At 38.5% G+C, this 21,931-nt stretch overlaps 1 protein-coding gene across 1 annotated transcript in view; it reads left to right on the top strand.

The window, feature by feature from the left end:
* Window positions 1-5,385: 5,385 nt before the first annotated feature.
* The window catches only part of CACNB3 (calcium voltage-gated channel auxiliary subunit beta 3), a 237,108-nt gene continuing 220,562 nt past the window's right edge, over window positions 5,386-21,931 (top strand). Inside the window, exons 1-2 of the mRNA XM_053705503.1 lie at window positions 5,386-5,502; window positions 14,546-14,668. Coding sequence (XP_053561478.1) covers window positions 5,386-5,502; window positions 14,546-14,668 — 240 coding nt within the window. The remainder of the gene's footprint in view (window positions 5,503-14,545; window positions 14,669-21,931) is intronic.

Consider the following 21,931-nt stretch of genomic DNA (forward strand, 5'->3'; position numbering starts at 1 on the left):
TGTTGGCACCTGCTTTTTTATCATTTAAATTAAATATCTGCGGCCGTGTTTTTGTGTTATTCCCTTGCTGTACTGTGTTGCTGAGGCAGGTCTGCGGCCCTCAGGAGAGTGCATCACCTCAGGGACAAAGGTTTGTAAGCAACGCAGGAGTGACAGACAGTGTTACTTTTATTCGATCCTTGTTATTAATCTTAAAGGGATAGAAAGATCAAAACTAAAATGTGCATGGGTACATTTAAATTTGAAATATAAACCTTTTTGCAATATACTTCCATTAGCAAAAATGCTTCTAGTAAAAGCTATTACTGTTTTTCAGTGGCATATGCACATATCCTGTGAGGGCCTGTGCACCAGTATTCAAACACTGTGCATGCTCAGAGAGGTGGCTGTGGTGTGTATTGCTTCTGAAGTCATAATTTGTGTTATACAATCCACTGCTAACTCTCTAAAAAAGGTGTGGTGTTTATTACTGGTGCACAGGCTCTCACATATGTGCGTATGCTGCAAAAAAATAAAATAAAAATAGCACAGTAATAACTTTTACTAGAAGCATTTTTGCTAAAGGACATATATTGTAAAAATGTTTATATTTCACATTGAAGTGCACCCATGCAAATTTATTTTTTGACCTTTCAATCCCTTTAAGCAATAATGTAGTGTTACAGATACACTTGCAACTCTCTTGCATTGGCATCCATAGTATACTGAAGTATATGGCTTATTAAATTAGTGTGGAGATGAATTTGCTGACTGCCAGATAATGTTACCAGTGAGTAGATCTGTTAAAATCAGTGAAAATGTAAAGCTGACCTGAGAAGCCTATTCAACTTCTACTTACTTGGCAAAAGCTTCTCAGCAAGAAAATGTATGACTTTATCAGTTCAATAGAAGGAAAGGCTTCACTCAGTGCATTTCATAAAATATGGAACCCTACTGCTCCAATGTGCTGCCCAGTGATTGCTTAATATGTGCAGGAGCATGTTAATACCTAACTCTAAATGGCTACAGCAAACCAGTGCAAATATGTGACATGTTACCCAAATAGCTTTAAAGTGATGCAGAATATCTGTAAAAAGCAGACTAAAATATCACATATTTAGAGTTTCCTCAGTAGCCACATCCTATTGTAAAGGGACTTTAAGAATTCGATCTGGATGCTAGACCCTGTACTTGCCTGGGAGTGCACAGCTGTCATGTGCAGACACAGTCTGTCAGTTAAGGGAACATTATGTCAAAATCTGACAAGATGCTGAATGGTTGAAGGGTAACTACAATAAAAAAACACAACTATACATAATACAACTTTTCTTTATAACAGCTGCATGAAAGATAAATAAGAATTTATGCTGAGTAATATTTCCCTTTAACAACTCAGTTTACTTAACACACATATATTTTACAGTGTAGTGCATACTTATGAATACATTTATAAAATTACTTTACAACCCTTTTTAATTATGAAACATTTTAATGTAATAGCAAGCAAGAACACATGAAATATCAAAAAGCCTAAATTACATAAAAGTAATGTAAATGTCTTTGAGTTGCAAAGCTAAAAATAAAGGAGACAAAATAGATTTTTTTTATCATTTCATTATATGTTTAAATGGTTGCATTTTTTTTGTTTGTTTTTCGCTATTAATTTTATTTTTATTGAGAATTTCCTAAACAATAAAATGCTGGGATATATCATGACTTTTTTTTTTACATTCTGATGAAACAAAGCACCCTCCAATGCTTTCCTCAAAGGCATATGCTGTAATTTTAAATCCCTACAAACATGACAAGCTTCAGAGAGAAACAAACAACATTTTTCATAGTTTTTTTTCTCTTATTTCCCTTCAGTCAGGAGGGGCTCAAGAGTGTAAATATGACAAAGCCAAATTCCAAACCTGCCCACTCCATTAATTGTTTTTTTTCCCCCCCCCAATCGGCTCACTAGTCACATGGCAGCTCTGCAATGTCTACTTGTTTTTCTTTTCTTAAAGGGACAGTTCACCCAAAAACTTTCTCCCCTTTAAATTATTCCCAATGATCCTTTTTACCTGCTAGAGTGTATTAAATTGGTTGAAAGTAGCTCATTTACTCATATTTCAGCATTTGAAATAGCTGATTTAGCTTGTGGTTTCTTAACCTATACTGAAAGTTTTGATACTAGCGTATACGCTATTGACAAGCCTAAGTAAACACAGCCTGCAGAAGAGATTACACCCTCAGTGGGGTGCATGATAGTTAAGTAATAAAATGATAATTTTCCATTGTTCTCTCTATGTATTGAGTTGGTGTTCCAGACAAATATAAGATAAGGAAGCAAGTCTGTGTACATAAAACTGATAACATAATAAGATCTGATATTACCTGAAGCTCAACCCATTGTAATAGGCTGTGGTTTCAAAGCACAAAACCAGCTACTTCAGATACACAATAAACCCAAAAATGCAATTTCTGAAATATTTTATACTCTGCAGTTGGTATAACAAGTCATTTAAAATACATTTATGGAAAAACAATTTTACAGTGTACTGTCCCTTTAATGCTGTGTGGCTAGGGAACCAATTGGATGGGAGGTGAAAATGTCACCTCAGGAAAAAAAAACGATAAATGGAGTGGACAGGCTGAGCAGGGTTAAGAAATAAAAACTTTGTAAGGAATAAAACACATTTGTCATTATTGTAGATATATTTACATTGAGCATTATACATAAAATACTACACAGATTTGGAATTTGGCTTTGTGCTTTGTTCAATTGACCATCACTTTAAGATCTAATAGAAAAGGATTTCCCCATAAAAGGTTGTGGCTTCACTAGAGCCATCAATCTACTATGTTACTGCTGAAGAGTAAAATTCAAACAGTAGGATTTTAATAAGTCTCTCTTGGACCAATAATAATCTAAAAGATCAGTGCATCACTCAATATACTTTACATCCCTAACATTTTGTTACAGTACATTTAGATATTTTTACATGCTGTCCTTCCCTAATCCTAAGACTTTTGTACAGTATATTTTGATCTTTTTTAAATGCAGTCATACCATCAGCATAATTTCTTAATGACAACAAATCAATGATTTGGTTGTTAAAATAATCCCTGAGATATTCTAATTTATATCCTGTCAAATGGTGACAGAAATCATTCATATAACATTTGTATTTATTCACACATTTTCAGGTGTCAATCTCCCTTTAATCAGATCGAGTATGCCAATCAATTTAATTTCACAGATGGGATCAGAAAGATTTCCTAATTGCTGCGTACTCTCCCAAAATTCCTTGCGCTACTTCTCATGCAATTGCTGTTAGAGCATTCCTTTTAAATCCTTCTGGCCAAACATACAAGATAGATTTTTAGAAAGGTCTTTCTCACTTTGGGTAATTGATGATACCCTAAATAAATTCCAAGGAAAATGAAGTTACGTTTTTGATTATCAGGCCTTTGTAATGAACATGCCAATGGAATTGCAGAATATTTGTAGTATATGTAGTTAACAATGGTAAATATTATTCATGATCTAATGGCCATTGTACTAATATAAAATAATGTAGCACATATTTGTCCTTGGCACCAACAGAGGACAAAACAGTCCTGTAGTAAATGTTATTTGCTTGCTACGAAATAGAGGATAAAGCAAAAAAGATATGGAAAAATTGAGGATTATAATTACCTAATACACTGGGTTTTATAATTAATGTGACGCATCTTTTTGGCTTGCGCTGTGGTAGAGAACATGGCAGGCGCCCTTGCTTATGGCTGCCAGCTGGAACCGAGCACATTTCTGGCAGTCACATGAATATCTTCAGCTGCTGTGGTGAAGCATACAGTCACTAACTCTACAGACACAACTAAGGGTTTCAGTACCTATAGTTATATCGAGCTTAAAGGGACAATAATGTCAAAATTAAATCAGATAGAGCATGCAATTTTAAACAGCTTTCCAATTTACTTTTGTTATCTAATTTGTTTCATTGTCTTGGTATCCTTTGTGCAGCAGTGCACTACTAGGATCTAGTTGCTGATTGGTGGCTCCACATATCTGCATCTTGTCATCCCAGTAGTGCATTGCTGCTCCTTCATCAAAGAATACCAAGAGAATGAAGCAAATTTAATAATATAGGTAAATCTGCAGTCAGCCCAGTGCAATGGTGTAAGTATGCCTGTAACCAACCCAGTGCTGATAATGGTGTGAGTATGCCTGTAACCAACCCAGTGCTGATAATGGTGTGAGTATGCCTGCAGCCAGCCCAGTGCTGATAATGGTGTGAGTATGCCTGCAGCCAGCCCAGTGCTGATAATGGTGTGAGTATACCTGCAACCAGCCCAGTGCTGATAATAATATGAGTATGCCTGCAGCCAGTCCAGTGCTGATAATAATGTGAGTATGCCTGCAGCCAGCCAGTGCTGATAATGGTGTGAGTATGCCTGCAGCCAGCCCAGTGCTGATAATGGTGTGAGTATGCCTGCAGCCAGCCCAGTGCTGATAATGGTGTGAGTATGCCTGCAGCCAGCCCAGTGCTGATAATGTTGTCAGTATGCCTGCAGCCAGCCCATTGCTGATAATGGTGGTAGTATGACTGCGGCCAGCCCAGTGCTGATAATGGTGAGTATGCCTGCGGCCAGCCCAGTGCTGTTAATGGTGAGAGTATGCCTGCAGCCAGCCCAGTGCTGATAATGGTGTGAGTATTCCTACAGCCAGCCCAGTGCTGATAATGGTGAGAGTATGCCTGCAGCCAGCCCAGTGCTGATAATGGTGTGAGTATGCCTGCATCCAGCCCAGTGCTGATAATGGTGTGAGTATGCCTGCATCCAGCCTAGTGCTGATAATGGTGTGAGTATGCCTGCAGCCAGCCCAATGTTAATAATGGTGTGAGTATGCCTGTAGTCAGCCCAGTGCTGATAATTTTTAGCAACTTTCTAATTTACTATTATCAAATTTTCTTTGTTCTCTTGCTATCTTTATTTAAAAAAGCAGATATGTAAAACTAAGTAGCCGGCCCATTTTATTCAGAACATGGGGTACCCTTGCTTATTGGTGGCTATGTGTAGCCACCAATAAGCAAGCGGTATCCATGGTACGGAATCAGTATGCCTGCAACCAGCCCAGTGCTGATAATAATATGAGTATGCCTGCAGCCAGTCCAGTGCTGATAATAGTGTGAGTATGCCTGCAGCCAGCCAGTGCTGATAATGGTGTGAGTATGCCTGCAGCCAGCCCATTGCTGATAATGATGTGAGTATGCCTGCAGCCAGCCTAGTGCTGATAATGGTGTGAGTATGCCTGCAGCCAGCCCAGTGCTGATAATGTTGTCAGTATGCCTGCAGCCAGCCCAGTGCTGATAATGTTGTCAGTATGCCTGCAGCCAGCCCATTGCTGATAATGGTGGTAGTATGATTGCGGCCAGCCCAGTGCTGATAATGGTGAGTATTACTGCAGCCAATTACTGCAGCCAACCCAGTGCTGATAATGGTGTGAGTATTCCTACAGTCAGCCCAGTGCTGATAATGGTGAGAGTATGCCTGCAGCCAGCCCAGTGCTAATAATGGTGTGAGTATGCCTACAGCCAGCCCAGTGCTGATAATGGTGTGAGTATGCCTGCTTCCAGCCCAGTGTTAATAATAGTGTGAGTATGCCTGCAGCCAGCCTAGTGCTGATAATGGTGTGAGTATGCCTGCAGCCAGCCCAGTGCTGATAATGGTGTGAGTATGCCTGCAGCCAGCCCAGTGCTGATAATGGTGTGAGTATACCTGCAACCAGCCCAGTGCTGATAATAATATGAGTATGCCTGCAGCCAGTCCAGTGCTGATAATAATGTGAGTATGCCTGCAGCCAGCCAGTGCTGATAATGGTGTGAGTATGCCTGCAGCCAGCCCAGTGCTGATAATGGTGTGAGTATGCCTGCAGCCAGCCCAGTGCTGATAATGGTGTGAGTATGCCTGCAGCCAGCCCAGTGCTGATAATGTTGTCAGTATGCCTGCAGCCAGCCCATTGCTGATAATGGTGGTAGTATGACTGCGGCCAGCCCAGTGCTGATAATGGTGAGTATGCCTGCGGCCAGCCCAGTGCTGTTAATGGTGAGAGTATGCCTGCAGCCAGCCCAGTGCTGATAATGGTGTGAGTATGCCTGCAGCCAGCCCAGTGCTGATAATGGTGTGAGTATTCCTACAGCCAGCCCAGTGCTGATAATGGTGAGAGTATGCCTGCAGCCAGCCCAGTGCTGATAATGGTGTGAGTATGCCTGCATCCAGCCCAGTGCTGATAATGGTGTGAGTATGCCTGCATCCAGCCCAGTGTTAATAATGGTGTGAGTATTCCTACAGCCAGCCAGTGCTGATAATGTTGTGAGTATGCCTGCAGCCAGCCTAGTGCTGATAATGGTGTGAGTATGCCTGCAGCCAGCCTAGTGCTGATAATGGTGTTAGTATGCCTGCAGCCAGCCCAATGTTAATAATGGTGTGAGTATGCCTGTAGTCAGCCCATTGCTGATAATTTTTAGCAACTTTCTAATTTACTATTATCAAATTTTCTTTGTTCTCTTGCTATCTTTATTTAAAAAAGCAGATATGTAAAACTAAGTAGCCGGCCCATTTTATTCAGAACATGGGGTACCCTTGCTTATTGGTGGCTATGTGTAGCCACCAATAAGCAAGCGGTATCCATGGTACGGAATCAGTATGCCTGCAACCAGCCCAGTGCTGATAATAATATGAGTATGCCTGCAGCCAGTCCAGTGCTGATAATAGTGTGAGTATGCCTGCAGCCAGCCAGTGCTGATAATGGTGTGAGTATGCCTGCAGCCAGCCCATTGCTGATAATGATGTGAGTATGCCTGCAGCCAGCCTAGTGCTGATAATGGTGTGAGTATGCCTGCAGCCAGCCCAGTGCTGATAATGTTGTCAGTATGCCTGCAGCCAGCCCAGTGCTGATAATGTTGTCAGTATGCCTGCAGCCAGCCCATTGCTGATAATGGTGGTAGTATGATTGCGGCCAGCCCAGTGCTGATAATGGTGAGTATTACTGCAGCCAACCCAGTGCTGATAATGGTGTGAGTATTCCTACAGTCAGCCCAGTGCTGATAATGGTGAGAGTATGCCTGCAGCCAGCCCAGTGCTAATAATGGTGTGAGTATGCCTACAGCCAGCCCAGTGCTGATAATGGTGTGAGTATGCCTGCTTCCAGCCCAGTGTTAATAATAGTGTGAGTATGCCTGCAGCCAGCCTAGTGCTGATAATGGTGTGAGTATGCCTGCAGCCAGCCTAGTGCTGATAATGGTGTCAGTATGCCTGCATCCAGCCCAATGTTAATAATGGTGTGAGTATGCCTGCAGTCAGCCCAGTGCTGATAATTTTTAGCAACTTTCTAATTTACTATTATCAAATTTTCTTTGTTCTCTTGCTATCTTTATTTAAAAAAGCAGATATGTAAAGCTAAGTAGCCGGCCCATTTTTTATTCAGAACATGGGGTACCCTTGCTTATTGGTGGCTATGTGTAGCCACCAATAAGCAAGCGCTATCCAGGGTACAGAATCTAAACAATAAGTAAAAAATTTAAATTGATTTTGTGATTTCATTGGTGGGATTGGGTCAGGAGGAGTGCCTATGATGCTAGGCACACCCTCCCACCTACGATATCATTTAGGAAGAGTTTTTGGCTTCAGTACAGCCAAATGGCTATGGCGTTCTATGCCGTCCTAAGGTTCTTAAAAGCCCATTGCAGTTAGGACAAAATAGAACATCACAAGGTGTTAAAGAGATGATGAACAGTCTGCTTATTGTTGTAAAATAAAATAAAAAACACTAAGGGCTGGATTTATCCAGCCCTTATACTTACTTTAAATCATTGCAATATGTACTATTCATCTATTTAAAATAGTTTTTTTACCTTTTTAAAAAAAACAAAAAAAAAAACAGGAAGATTTATCTAGCATGATGTCCTAAAACTTCTAGGCTGGTTTACTATAAAGTGAATAGAATAGATAAGAGGGAGCCAGATTTGCTCATGCTCAGAATGAGTTGGGTTTTCCTGGACATTTATGAGTTACACATGCTACAGGGTAAACAGGGCGGAACATGTATTGTGCCTCTGGACATAACATGAATAGTGCTGATAAACAGCACAATACATGATCCTACCTGTACCTGTACACCCTGCAGCATGTGTAACTCATAAGTACCCCAGAAAACATGGCCGATGTGGCAACCCTAAGAATTAAACTTAAGTTTCAAAAATGTGTCCATCTCTTATCATACTGGGGGCAGGGGCTACAGTGAGAATTTCTAAATGCTAATTTTTGCAAGAAAACAAGTAATTTGTTTGCTGTTTGTTGTTTTTTTATACAATCTGTGTCTTTTTATGTTTACTTTGCTTTAACATATTTGTTTTTACCAAATGAGCACTGTTTAATATCCCTTTAAATCCATTTTAATTGTTATAAACTGAAAATACACAGTAGTCAGGTTTCATCTTGTATCACAGTGTAACCTGCATTACGCTGTACTACAGAGGCATAAATTATTCCACAACTGGTTTGTCAGTGAACTCATTCTTTCTGATGTTTGCAAGGCAGTTACTAATGAGCATCACCTGTAAAGCCTGGAACACTAAGGCCTAGATTTAGAGTTCGGCGGTAGCCGTCAAAACCAGCGTTAGAGGCTCCTAACGCTGGTTTTAGGCTACCGCCGGTATTTGGAGTCAGTGATTAAAGGGTCTAACGCTCACTTTTCAGCCGCGACTTTTCCATACCGCAGATCCCCCTACGCCATTTGCGTAGCCTATCTTTTCAATGGGATCTTTCTAACGCTGGTATTTAGAGTCGTTTCTGCAGTGAGCGTTAGAGCTCTAACGACAAGATTCCAGCCGCCTGAAAATAGCAGGAGTTAAGAGCTTTCTGGCTAACGCCGGTTTATAAAGCTCTTAACTACTGTACCCTAAAGTACACTAACACCCATAAACTACCTATGTACCCCTAAACCGAGGTCCCCCCACACCGCCGCCACTCGATTAAAATTTTTAACCCCTAATCTGCCGACCGCCACCTACGTTATATTTATGTACCCCTAATCTGCTGCCCCTAACCCCGCCGACCCCTGTATTATATTTATTAACCCCTAACCTGCCCCCCACAACGTCGCCGCCAGCTACTTACAATAATTAACCCCTAATCTTCCGACCGCAAATCGCCGCCACCTACGTTATCCCTATGTACCCCTAATCTGCTGCCCCTAACATCGCCGACCCCTATATTATATTTATTAACCCCTAATCTGCCCCCCTCAACGTCGCCGACACCTGCCTACACTTATTAACCCCTAATCTGCCGAGCGGACCTGAGCGCTACTATAATAAATGTATTAACCCCTAATCCGCCTCACTAACCCTATCATAAATAGTATTAACCCCTAATCTGCCCTCCCTAACATCGCCGACACCTACCTTCAATTATTAACCCCTAATCTGCCGACCGGAGCTCACCGCTATTCTAATAAATGTATTAACCCCTAAAGCTAAGTCTAACCCTAACACTAACACCCCCCTAAGTTAAATATAATTTACATCTAACGAAATAAATTAACTCTTATTAAATAACTTATTCCTATTTAAAGCTAAATACTTACCTGTAAAATAAACCCTAATGTAGCTACAATATAAATTATAATTATATTATAGCTATTTTAGGATTAATATTTATTTTACAGGCAACTTTGTAATTATTTTAACCAGGTACAATAGCTATTAAATAGTTAAGAACTATTTAATAGTTACCTAGTTAAAATAATAACAAATTTACCTGTAAAATAAATCCTAACCTAAGTTATAATTAAACCTAACACTACCCTATCAATAAAATAATTAAATAAACTACCTACAATTACCTACAATTAACCTAACACTACACTATCAATAAATTAATTAAACACAATTGCTACAAATAAATACAATTAAATAAACTAGCTAAAGTACAAAAAATAAAAAAGAACTAAGTTACAGAAAATAAAAAAATATTTACAAACATAAGAAAAATATTACAACAATTTTAAACTAATTACACCTACTCTAAGCCCCCTAATAAAATAACAAAGACCCCCAAAATAAAAAATTCCCTACCCTATTCTAAATTAAAAAAGTTACAAGCTCTTTTACCTTACCAGCCCTGAACAGGGCCCTTTGCGGGGCATGCCCCAAGAATTTCAGCTCTTTTGCCTGTAAAAAAAAACATACAATACCCCCCCCCAACATTACAACCCACCACCCACATACCCCTAATCTAACCCAAACCCCCCTTAAATAAACCTAACACTAAGCCCCTGAAGATCTTCCTACCTTGTCTTCACCATCCAGGTATCACCGATCCGTCCTGGCTCCAAGATCTTCATCCAACCCAAGCGGGGGTTGGCGATCCATAATCCGGTCCAGAAGAGGCTCCAAAGTCTTCCTCCTATCCGGCAAGAAGAGGACATCCGGACCGGCAAACATCTTCTCCAAGCGGCATCTTCGATCTTCTTCCATCCGGTGCGGAGCGGGTCCATCTTGAAGCAGGCGACGCGGATCCATCCTCTTCTTCCGATGTCTCCCGACTAATGACGGTTCCTTTAAGGGACGTCATCCAAGATGGCGTCCCTCGAATTCCGATTGGCTGATAGGATTCTATCAGCCAATCGGAATTAAGGTAGGAATTTTCTGATTGGCTGATGGAATCAGCCAATCAGAATCAAGTTCAATCCGATTGGCTGATCCAATCAGCCAATCAGATTGAGCTCGCATTCTATTGGCTGATCGGAACAGCCAATAGAATGCGAGCTCAATCTGATTGGCTGATTGGATCAGCCAATCGGATTGAACTTGATTCTGATTGGCTGATTCCATCAGCCAATCAGAAAATTCCTACCTTAATTCCGATTGGCTGATAGAATCCTATCAGCCAATCGGAATTCGAGGGACGCCATCTTGGATGACGTCCCTTAAAGGAACCGTCATTAGTCGGGAGACATCGGAAGAAGAGGATGGATCCGCGTCGCCTGCTTCAAGATGGACCCGCTCCGCACCGGATGGAAGAAGATCGAAGATGCCGCTTGGAGAAGATGTTTGCCGGTCCGGATGTCCTCTTCTTGCCGGATAGGAGGAAGACTTTGGAGCCTCTTCTGGACCGGATTATGGATCGCCAACCCCCGCTTGGGTTGGATGAAGATCTTGGAGCCAGGACGGATCGGTGATACCTGGATGGTGAAGACAAGGTAGGAAGATCTTCAGGGGCTTAGTGTTAGGTTTATTTAAGGGGGGTTTGGGTTAGATTAGGGGTATGTGGGTGGTGGGTTGTAATGTTGGGGGGGGGGTATTGTATGTTTTTTTTTACAGGCAAAAGAGCTGAAATTCTTGGGGCATGCCCCGCAAAGGGCCCTGTTCAGGGCTGGTAAGGTAAAAGAGCTTGTAACTTTTTTAATTTAGAATAGGGTAGGGAATTTTTTATTTTGGGGGTCTTTGTTATTTTATTAGGGGGCTTAGAGTAGGTGTAATTAGTTTAAAATTGTTGTAATATTTTTCTTATGTTTGTAAATATTTTTTTATTTTCTGTAACTTAGTTCTTTTTTATTTTTTGTACTTTAGCTAGTTTATTTAATTGTATTTATTTGTAGCAATTGTGTTTAATTAATTTATTGATAGTGTAGTGTTAGGTTAATTGTAGGTAATTGTAGGTAGTTTATTTAATTATTTTATTGATAGGGTAGTGTTAGGTTTAATTATAACTTAGGTTAGGATTTATTTTACAGGTAAATTTGTTATTATTTTAACTAGGTAACTATTAAATAGTTCTTAACTATTTAATAGCTATTGTACCTGGTTAAAATAAATACAAAGTTACCTGTAAAATAAATATTAATCCTAAAATAGCTATAATATAATTATAATTTATATTGTAGCTATATTAGGATTTATTTTACAGGTAAGTATTTAGCTTTAAATAGGAATAAGTTATTTAATAAGAGTTAATTTATTTCGTTAGATAAAAATTATATTTAACTTAGGGGGGTGTTAGTGTTAGGGTTAGACTTAGCTTTAGGGGTTAATACATTTATTAGAATAGCGGTGAGCTCCGGTCGGCAGATTAGGGGTTAATAATTGAAGTTAGGTGTCGGCGATGTTAGGGAGGGCAGATTAGGGGTTAATACTATTTATGATAGGGTTAGTGAGGCGGATTAGGGGTTAATAACTTTATTATAGTAGCGCTCAGGTCCGCTCGGCAGATTAGGGGTTAATAAGTGTAGGCAGGTGTCGGCGACGTTGAGGGGGGCAGATTAGGGGTTAATAAATATAATATAGGGGTCGGCGATGTTAGGGCAGCAGATTAGGGGTACATAGGGATAACGTAGGTTGCGGCGGTTTACGGAGCGGCAGATTAGGGGTTTAAAAAAATATGCAGGGGTCAGCGATAGCGTGGGCGGCAGATTAGGGGTTAATAAGTGTAAGGGTAGGGGTGTTTAGACTCGGGGTACATGTTAGAGTGTTAGGTGCAGACGTAGGAAGTGTTTCCCCATAGGAAACAATGGGGCTGCGTTAGGAGCTGAACGCTGCTTTTTTGCAGGTGTTAGGTTTTTTTTCAGCTCAAACAGCCCCATTGTTTCCTATGGGAGAATCGTGCACGAGCACATTTTTGATGCCGGCCGCGTCCGTAAGCAGCTCTGGTATCGAGAGTTGCATTTGCGGTAAAAATGCTCTACGCTCCTTTTTTGGAGCCTAACGCAGCATTTGTTTGAACTCTCGATACCAGAGTTAAATTTATGGTGCGGCCAGAAAAAAACCTGCGGAGCGTTAACAGCCCTTTTACCGCCGAACTCCAAATCTAGGCCTTAGTGTTAGAGAGATTTCACAGCTATAGACTGTCTGCTGTGCTATATGTATCTATCTATCTATCTATCTATCTATCTATCTATCTATATATATATATATCTATTTATCTATCTATCTATTTATATATATATAAAGGTAGTGTTCTGAATAAGATAACTCCAGAATGACCACCCATGCAAAGCACAAACAAGCAAAAATTTTGAAAGAAAACACAAATGATAAGTAACAGATTAGATATTGGTTTGCTATTGCAGGTTTTGCTGGAAAGAGTTACTATTCTGAACACAGGATGAAAGCTCTTCATTTGCCTTATAGAGGAATATAAATGATATATTTGTACCCAAGCTATTATTAAGTAAGTATTGATCAGTTCCTTGCCCTAGATCACTGGTTAAACCTGTCCTCAGGCCTCAGTAAAAGGCCAGATTTTGAGTATATCTGAACTAGAGCACAAGTGAAATATTCTGCTAATGAGACATAGGCCTCGATGATTGAAAGTTCGTAATTTGCGTCGAGAAATGTGTATTTCTGACTCGCAACTCTCGCAAATTTCACGCCTTGCGTAATGATCGTATAAAGTGGGCAGTCCATTGTAAACAATACGTTACGCGATAAGCTGTCCATAGTAAACTATAGACTTTGCCTCCTTATATCATTTCACGAACCTCGAAATGGGTTTCCATATATCATTGCGTCGCTTCGTAATTTGAATGATTCACTTTATTTCAGTTTGTGTTTGCATATTTCAAAATGTAAAACTACAGTTATAGTATATTGTCTAAATACGTTATATCGTATTATTTTTAAAATGAAATAAATATTGTAAATAATGTTATTCATGTTATTTCGCCAAAGGATGTCTGGCGAGATATGTATGTGAGTTGAATGTGCGATTCGTATGGCGTATGTTTTTATATCATCGTAACATATCTGTGAAACTTGCGAGATTTACTCAGGTTACGCCCATGGAACGCCCATCTTACGCCCTCTCCTTCGCAATGAAACTCTCCTTCGCAATGAATTCTGCTTTTACTGTTCTGGTTATATTTTGTTATTCTTTTTTATTGAAATCGTACAATAAATATTTTTACGCTCTTTATTTAGATATTTTCACTCATTTGTATTATTACGAAATTGCGTATATGTTTTAAACAATGTTCAATGTGCAATATTTGTTAACCAATCATATTTATTGTTATATTATTTCTGTTACCATAATACCTTGCAATACATTTATGTACGCATATTTATGAGTACTTCCTTAATATTCTCCAATCACAGCGTATTTTACATTTTACTCTGGTTACATGTATATTTATATAGATATCAGATTTTATTGAACTATTGATCAATAGACACTTTTAAAAAAAATTACGAATACAGAATTACACATACGAAGTGGGTATTTAACATTACGCAAACCAAAAAAACCATTCGCAGCGTATGTCGAATGACGAAAAAACGCCCATTTCGAATACATACACGCAATCAATTTCGAACACTTTCATTCATTCTGATATTATATTCGCACTCCAGTGCGAACATCTTTACATCATATCATTTTAAAAACGAGCTTTCAATCATCGAGGCCATAGAGTCGGCTTATTGTATATAAAGGATGTACACATAACAAACGTGTGATTTTTTTGAATAACTGCCTGTAGCTTTTACTTTTATACATAGTCATGGTCTGTTTTTTCTTATAGGGTTCAGCTGATTCCTACACGAGTCGTCCATCGTTAGACTCAGACGTGTCCCTGGAGGAGGACAGGGAGACCGCCCGCCGCGAGGTGGAGAGACAGGCTCAGGAGCAGCTCGAGAGGGCAAGGGTAATGCCTGATTTTGTCAAAACATTGTTCTCAAAAATATCTGTCACTTAAATGGAAGAGCAACATTTATATTTTTTTAAAAAAATTTTGCCTGAAAAATCTTAATTTAAAAAGGTTTAAATTTAAATTAATATTAAAGTAGACAATTTCGAGTACAGTGTAACTTTAAGTTGTACATTGGATTTTTAAGTGGGGAAAGCATTTTAAAATGTATCGTGATTTATTTATTTTTATTATGAAATGGGTGGCTCTTTGTGATTAATTGTCTTCCAATGTGTCCAAAATAGAAATATTGTTCTCTCCAAATTGCACTGATGTGTAATAAAAATGCGGTATAAGTAACATATTTATGTCTTTGGGAAGATTCCGGCCACACAGAAGAATATCTCTCCCCAGCTATGACTCTGCACCAACAGCATTTTGTAATAGTTAGGTCCACAGAAAAAAAAAAAATTGCAAGTGTTTGCAATGCAAACGTAGCAATGATAAAAACCTTATTTCACAAATTGCTATGTTAGCTCAACTTCTTTCCACTTTACTCTGCATTTGCTGCTTAGAATGCATAGTTAGCAGGATTGCTAAAGCCTAAGTTTCTGCAGAGAGCCTTTAAATCATTCCACTTCCATTGAGCTAAACGAAAACTAATGAAACTGCTAGACAGGGCTTGGGCAGTGATAAACTTAGCTTGTGCAAAGTTATGAGACAATTGATGTTTAGCCACATTTTTAAACGTTAAAGGACCAGTCAACACAGTAGATTTGCATAATCAACAAATGCAAGATAACAAGACAATGCAATAGCACTTAGTCTGAACTTCAAATGAGTAGTAGATTTTTTTTCTGACAATTTTAAAAGTTATGTATTTTTCCACTCCCCCTGTACCATGTGACAGCCATCAGCCAATCACAAATGCATACACGTACCATGTGACAGCCATCAGCCATTCACAAATGCATACACACTTATTCTTGCACATGCTCAGTAGGAGCTGGTGACTGAAAAAGTTAAAATATAAAAAGACTGTGCACATTTCGTTAATGGAAGTTAATTGGAAAGTTGTTTAAAATGGCATGCTCTATCTGAATAATGAAAGTTTAATTTTGATTGAGTGTCCCTTTAAGCCACATTAAAGAACAAGTAAATGCAGTAGATTTGCATAATCAACAAATGGCTGATAACAAGACAATGCAATAGCACTTTGTCAACAAAAAAAAAGTTATGTCTATTTCCACTCCCACTGCATCATGTGACAGCCATCAGCCAATCACAAATGCACATACTTATATTCTGTGAATTCTTGCACATGCTCAGTAGTAGCTGGCGACTCAAAAAGTGTAAATATAAATAAACCGTGCACATTGTTAATGAAAGTAAATTTGAAAGTTGTTTAAAATTGCATGCTCTATCTGAATCATTTTGACTTAAGTTTCTAAATTAAGGGCTAGATTACAAGTTGCACGTATTTAGCGCTCCCGATTGAATGTAAACTTCGCTAGAAGTAAAGCTTTTTGGGCGTGTCAGGTAGCTTGTGTACAATAAGTTGAAAGGAAAAAGTTTGCACACAAGCAAAACATGGCACACACTAACTTCTGGACTAAGAATATATATAATATATAGTATTTTTATTCTTTTTTAATTATTTATATATATATTGGAAAAATGAAGAAACTTGCACTCGCTGGTCCTTTTCAAAAATCTTTACTGTGATACAAAGTGTAACGTTTTGGGGATAATGTAACCACTGAGGAAGGGGATACATTACCCCTGAAACGTTACACTTTGTATCACAGTAAAGCTTTTTGAAAAGGACCAGCGAGTGCAAGATTCTTAATTTTTCCTATTATAACCACTAGCACCCTGGCTGTAAGCTTTGAAGTGAGAGTGCACATCCTAGCTACTTGTGTGTGTGTATGTGTAACATATATATATATATACAATAAAATACCACTGTTCTGTATGTGGAGAACATTGGAATGTTAAATATGTACAGTAAATACACAGGAAAACACATTATTAAATATTATGGAATTAATATATATATATATATATATATATATATATATATATATATATATATATATATATATATATATATATATATATATATATATAGTATATATTATAGCCCTTTGCATTTGAATACATGGGCATATACCATATACCTTTTTACCCTTCTAAATATTTTTATGAATATTTCTATGACGTTTATCAGATAGTGTTTATATGAGTGTGACAATTTATCTTAGTGTATTTATGTTCTGTTTGGTGCAACTCTTCTTAACTCACTACCCTTTGCGCAAGGTTTTCAGTTGCACTAACCCATCAAGCGTGAATCACAATTGTGCTCTCACATTCACATTTACTTTCAACTTACAAAATGTCCAGTAAACAGAAAGTGCTGACATGTGCAGGGCCAAACACTGCTTAATTGAGATTGTTTACTTCCACATTGTATTTTATTTATTTAAATAAATAAAAATAAATACCAGGCTAAAAACTAAGGTTGTCCGACTAAAGGCCTAGGATAACTTTTTATGCTTTTTATCTGGCCACCCACTTCTCCTAGTTGTAAAAAAAATATGTCCAAACAGCCCACATGAACGTCACTCTCCGCTCATAAGGCCATGCAGCTACCACAAAAAGTTGGGCGATAGCAAGCCTTCAATGTGTGGAAATTCTATGAAAGATTGGCTTGTTGAAATCCCAAGCCAAATTATCATTCAATTTCTACAGTCCGGTGGCATTAATATTTGAGCAGGAAGTACTGATCAGCAAAATGAGCATAAGCAGGAAGTTCCAATCAGTCAGCGAGCTTTAGAAAGAAGTAATGATCAGCCAAATGAACATTAGCATGAAGTACCTATCAACCAAATGGGTATGAGCGGGAAGAGCCAGCCAGTGAGACTTAGTTAGAAGTAACTATCAGCCAATGAGTCTATGCTGGATGAAACTATCAGCCAACCAGCATTAACAGAAAGTACTTATCAGCCAAATGAGTACTAGCAGGAAGTTCCAGTCAGTGTGCCTTAGCTGAAAGTGTACAACAAATAGAGCTCTTTTAGTTTCAATTAAAATTTAACAGCTTGTACTTCGCATTTTTTCAGGCTACAAAAATCACCATGTTTAAATACTGCACTTTCATTTACACAGCATCCCTTTAAAGACACTGACAAATAACATTTTAAGTTTGCAAGTACTAATAAAATTTAAAATGTCTTTCTTGGAACATGGCTTTCATATTTTTTTTACAACTTTTATTCATTATCACAAGTCTTAGTCCCATGGTGCACTCCCACCCACCAAACCACCCTATCTTTCCTTTGACCCCATAGGGCTTTTTTTTCCCTTTTTCCATACTAAACATTAACATTTTGTAGTTGTGCTTGGGCCTAAGTAACGATATCTTTTGTTTGCTATTTGTTTGTTTCAATTTTCTTTCTTTTTTTCTTGTTTTTTACCTTGTAGTTCTTGCGCTAACCCAACGATCGCAAACAGCTTACTTCTAGTGCAATTAGTATATCGCACACACGTTATCCTATTACCACATAGAAATTACTGGAGAAAAAATGTGGGAAAAACACTCTACTCGCATGCTAACCTGAGCTCATGTTCTCAAGGGTTCAGCAAACCCGACATGAAGAGATGAATATTTCACATACCAATGTTCTTCACATAGAAGAATATGTTCTATTTAATCAAAAATACATATTTATATATATATATATATATATATATATATATATATATATATATATATATATATATATATATATATATATATATATATATATATATATATATATATATAGCCAAGAACAAGAGGGGGTATATGCACTCTCACCAAATACCATCAGCTGCCAGGGTGCTCTGTAGGGAAATTCATCAGCAAAATCAAAGAAAGCACTCACTGGTCTTCAGATAACTTATCCAAATAAAATTTATTAGTGACGTTTCGGGACAAATAGCGCCCCTTCCTCTGACCAACAGAAACTACAAACAAACAAACTAATAAAGGCCTGTTAAACCCTCCCCTAAAGAGGCCACCAATGAATGGAGGCCGTGTGCAAACACCTCAGGACTGTACCAATCGACAGAAAAAATGTGCTATAGAATAAATATCTAATGTCAAATATAAGACTCGTGTAACAAGTGTATATCAATCATAAATATATGACTCAGTGAACACTAGTGTATCAAACTTTAAGTGTACAAAAATTACATATGTATCCCTCACATATAGTCCATAAAAATATATCCCTGGCAAAGTGGGAGCCCACAAATGGAACATTCCAAATTCAGAAGACACACGCCCCCATGGGAGTAAATAATACAAAACACAACCGGTATTGGATCTGAGCGATCAAATTACTAAATCAATCATATCACTAACCTACATATCACTATCCTTGATAGCGTCTATAAATACACAATCAATTATATCCAATGTGAAAAACCAAACAAAATAAAAAATAAAAAATAAACTACTGTTATATTGTTGTTTTGTGTGCACAAATCACTATTTCATAATAATTATTTGGTTATCTTGTCCTGATTCTATTTTCGCCTGGCGGTGGTTGAGCCCCTATGGTGTGTTGGTGAGTTTTTATGATTGGGGGCTATTTAAATTGTTCACGATGGATATTATGCCCTCTATGCTCGGTACAGACACGGTATTGGTAGAAAATGTGATGTTGTGATCCTGAGGATTGAGGTGGGTACCTCCTGTTCGATGGGTGTATGTTATGCAAGAGCACAATAATAGTTTATTTTTTATTTTGTTTGGTTTTTCACATTGGATATAATTGATTGTGTATTTATAGACGCTATCAAGGATAGTGATATGTAGGTTAGTGATATGTAGGTCTGTGATGCCTACAACAACGTGTGAGTGGAGACACAGTGCTACTTAGAGTTTGACAATAGATTTGATGATTTAACTATTAGATTAATGAGTTTGGGAGCAATATTTCACACATGTCGCCCTATGGTTTTTCAGAGTTAGATGGGCATTGGTTGTTTCAATTTTTTTAGGATTGTTTAAGCCTATCAGTAGTTGATTTTATTGTGATCTAGAACCAATCAGATAAGAGTAGGTGTGACTGGGCGTCATTCTAATCATGTCATGAATACCCTATGATATTAATATGTAAATAGCGGTTATGCAGTTCCTTTTCATTGATTTTTTAAATTTTTTATTTTTATTTTTTATATAATCTTTGATAATTTTTATTTTTATTACACATTGACATTGAACTGGATAATTTTGTGATCTATTGTATGGAGAGGACATTAGTTTGTGATGCCCGCACATAATTTGTGTGCTATAATAAAAAGCTGTATGATATACATAGCTGACTTGGGTGATTATACATGATCACATACGGATCTAATGGATCTTTATTGCATGAGGAGGTTGTGCGATATTGCGATATGCATGGAGAGCTCACTAGTGCACTCCCATTACCGCTGTGAGCCTATCAGTGGTTTGTTGTCTTTTTGGTCCCCAATCAATGGGATTTCGGTGGGTGTGGCTGAGCTTCACTGTGACCGGCTCTGCAAACTGTCAGATCATGCAAGCGCAGATAGGTTTTCTCGGTGATTGAGACATTCTAATGTCTGTGGTTACTTCGCTGGAAGATCCGGAGTCAGATGAGAGTGGGTGTGACTGAGTGTCATTGCGATCGGCCCAATCATGCAGATAGCGGTCTCTTTCTCTATATATTTTTATGAATTTTTTTGGGGTAGATGTATACTTTTATCTCTACTGTTGTGGCTGAAACGGTTGGCATATTTTCGTTATCTACGGTATGGAGGGGACACTAGTATGCCCGCACAGTATTTGTGTGATATAGGTTATCTGCTATTGCGATTAGTATGGTAAGTTTACTAGCGCACTACCGCTGTGAGCCTACCAGGGGTTTGTTGTTTTTTCGGTACCCAATCAATGGGAGTTTGGTGGGTGTGGCTGAGCTTCACTGTGATCGGCTCTGTGAACTGTCAGATCATGCAAGTATAGATAGGTTTTGGCTGTGATAGAGACAGTTTTGCGCCGCTGACCGCTGACTAGGGATGTATTTGCTCCACATTTGTTTTATTTATATTTATTTAGGTGATTGATTTAGTAATTTGATCGCTCAGATCCAATACCGGTTGTGTTTTGTATTATTTACTCCCATGGGGGCGTGTGTCTCCTGAATTTGGAATGTTCCATTTGTGGGCTCCCACTTTGCCAGGGATATATTTTTATGGACTATATGTGAGGGATACATATGTAAGTTTTGTACACTTAAAGTTTGATACACTAGTGTTCACTGAGTCATATATTTATGATTGATATACACTTGTTACACGAGTCTGATATTTGACATTAGATATTTATTCTATAGCACATTTTTTCTGTCGATTGGTACAGTCCTGAGGTGTTTGCACACGGCCTCCATTCATTGGTGGCCTCTTTAGGGGAGGGTTTAACAGGCCTTTATTAGTTTGTTTGTTTGTAGTTTCTGTTGGTCAGAGGAAGGGACGCTATTTGTCCCGAAACGTCACTAATAAATTTTATTTGGATAAGTTATCTGAAGACCAGTGAGTGCTTTCTTTGATTTTGCTGATATATATATACTGTGCAAAGGTCTTAGGCCACCATTAGATTTGTTGTTTTAGCAAAGTTTTAATGACGATCCATATTTATTTTTTGGTCTCTTTATTAAGATACAAACAGAAAATATGTACATAAAATATTTTAAAAAAAAAACACAATTTTCAGAATAAAATGGCTTCTAAAAGCAAAAGTCAGAATTTAGTGTGACCTCCCTTGGCACTAAGCACATCTTGAACTATTTTAGGGAGATTGTCCTGAAGTTTTCTGAAGTAATCTTCTGGGGCGCGATCCGATATAAATCGCAGTTTGCGGCGCAAGCGAGGGAACCGGTGTCGCCCGCAGTTTCAGCTCGCAACTCGAGCTATCCCATATACTGCGCCGTCAGATGCTAACGTGCCGTAAGTCTGACAAACCAGCGATGTCCAGAAATCTGCGTAAGTACAAATTTCTGGCGTCGCCAGTGACTTGCGCCACGTTAGAAACTGCCGGCGCCTATAAAACCTGACTAAAGTCTAAAACACCCGCACTGTCTAACACGCATCCCTAACATAGCCCGACAAGTCTAACACGCCTCCCTAACATAGCCCGCACTGTCTAACCCTCTATCCGCTATCCTCCCTCACTATCCTAACAATAAAAAAGCTATTAACCCCTAAACCGCCGCT

Source organism: Bombina bombina, chromosome 3, assembly GCF_027579735.1.
Source record: "Bombina bombina isolate aBomBom1 chromosome 3, aBomBom1.pri, whole genome shotgun sequence".
NCBI lineage: Eukaryota > Metazoa > Chordata > Amphibia > Anura > Bombinatoridae > Bombina > Bombina bombina.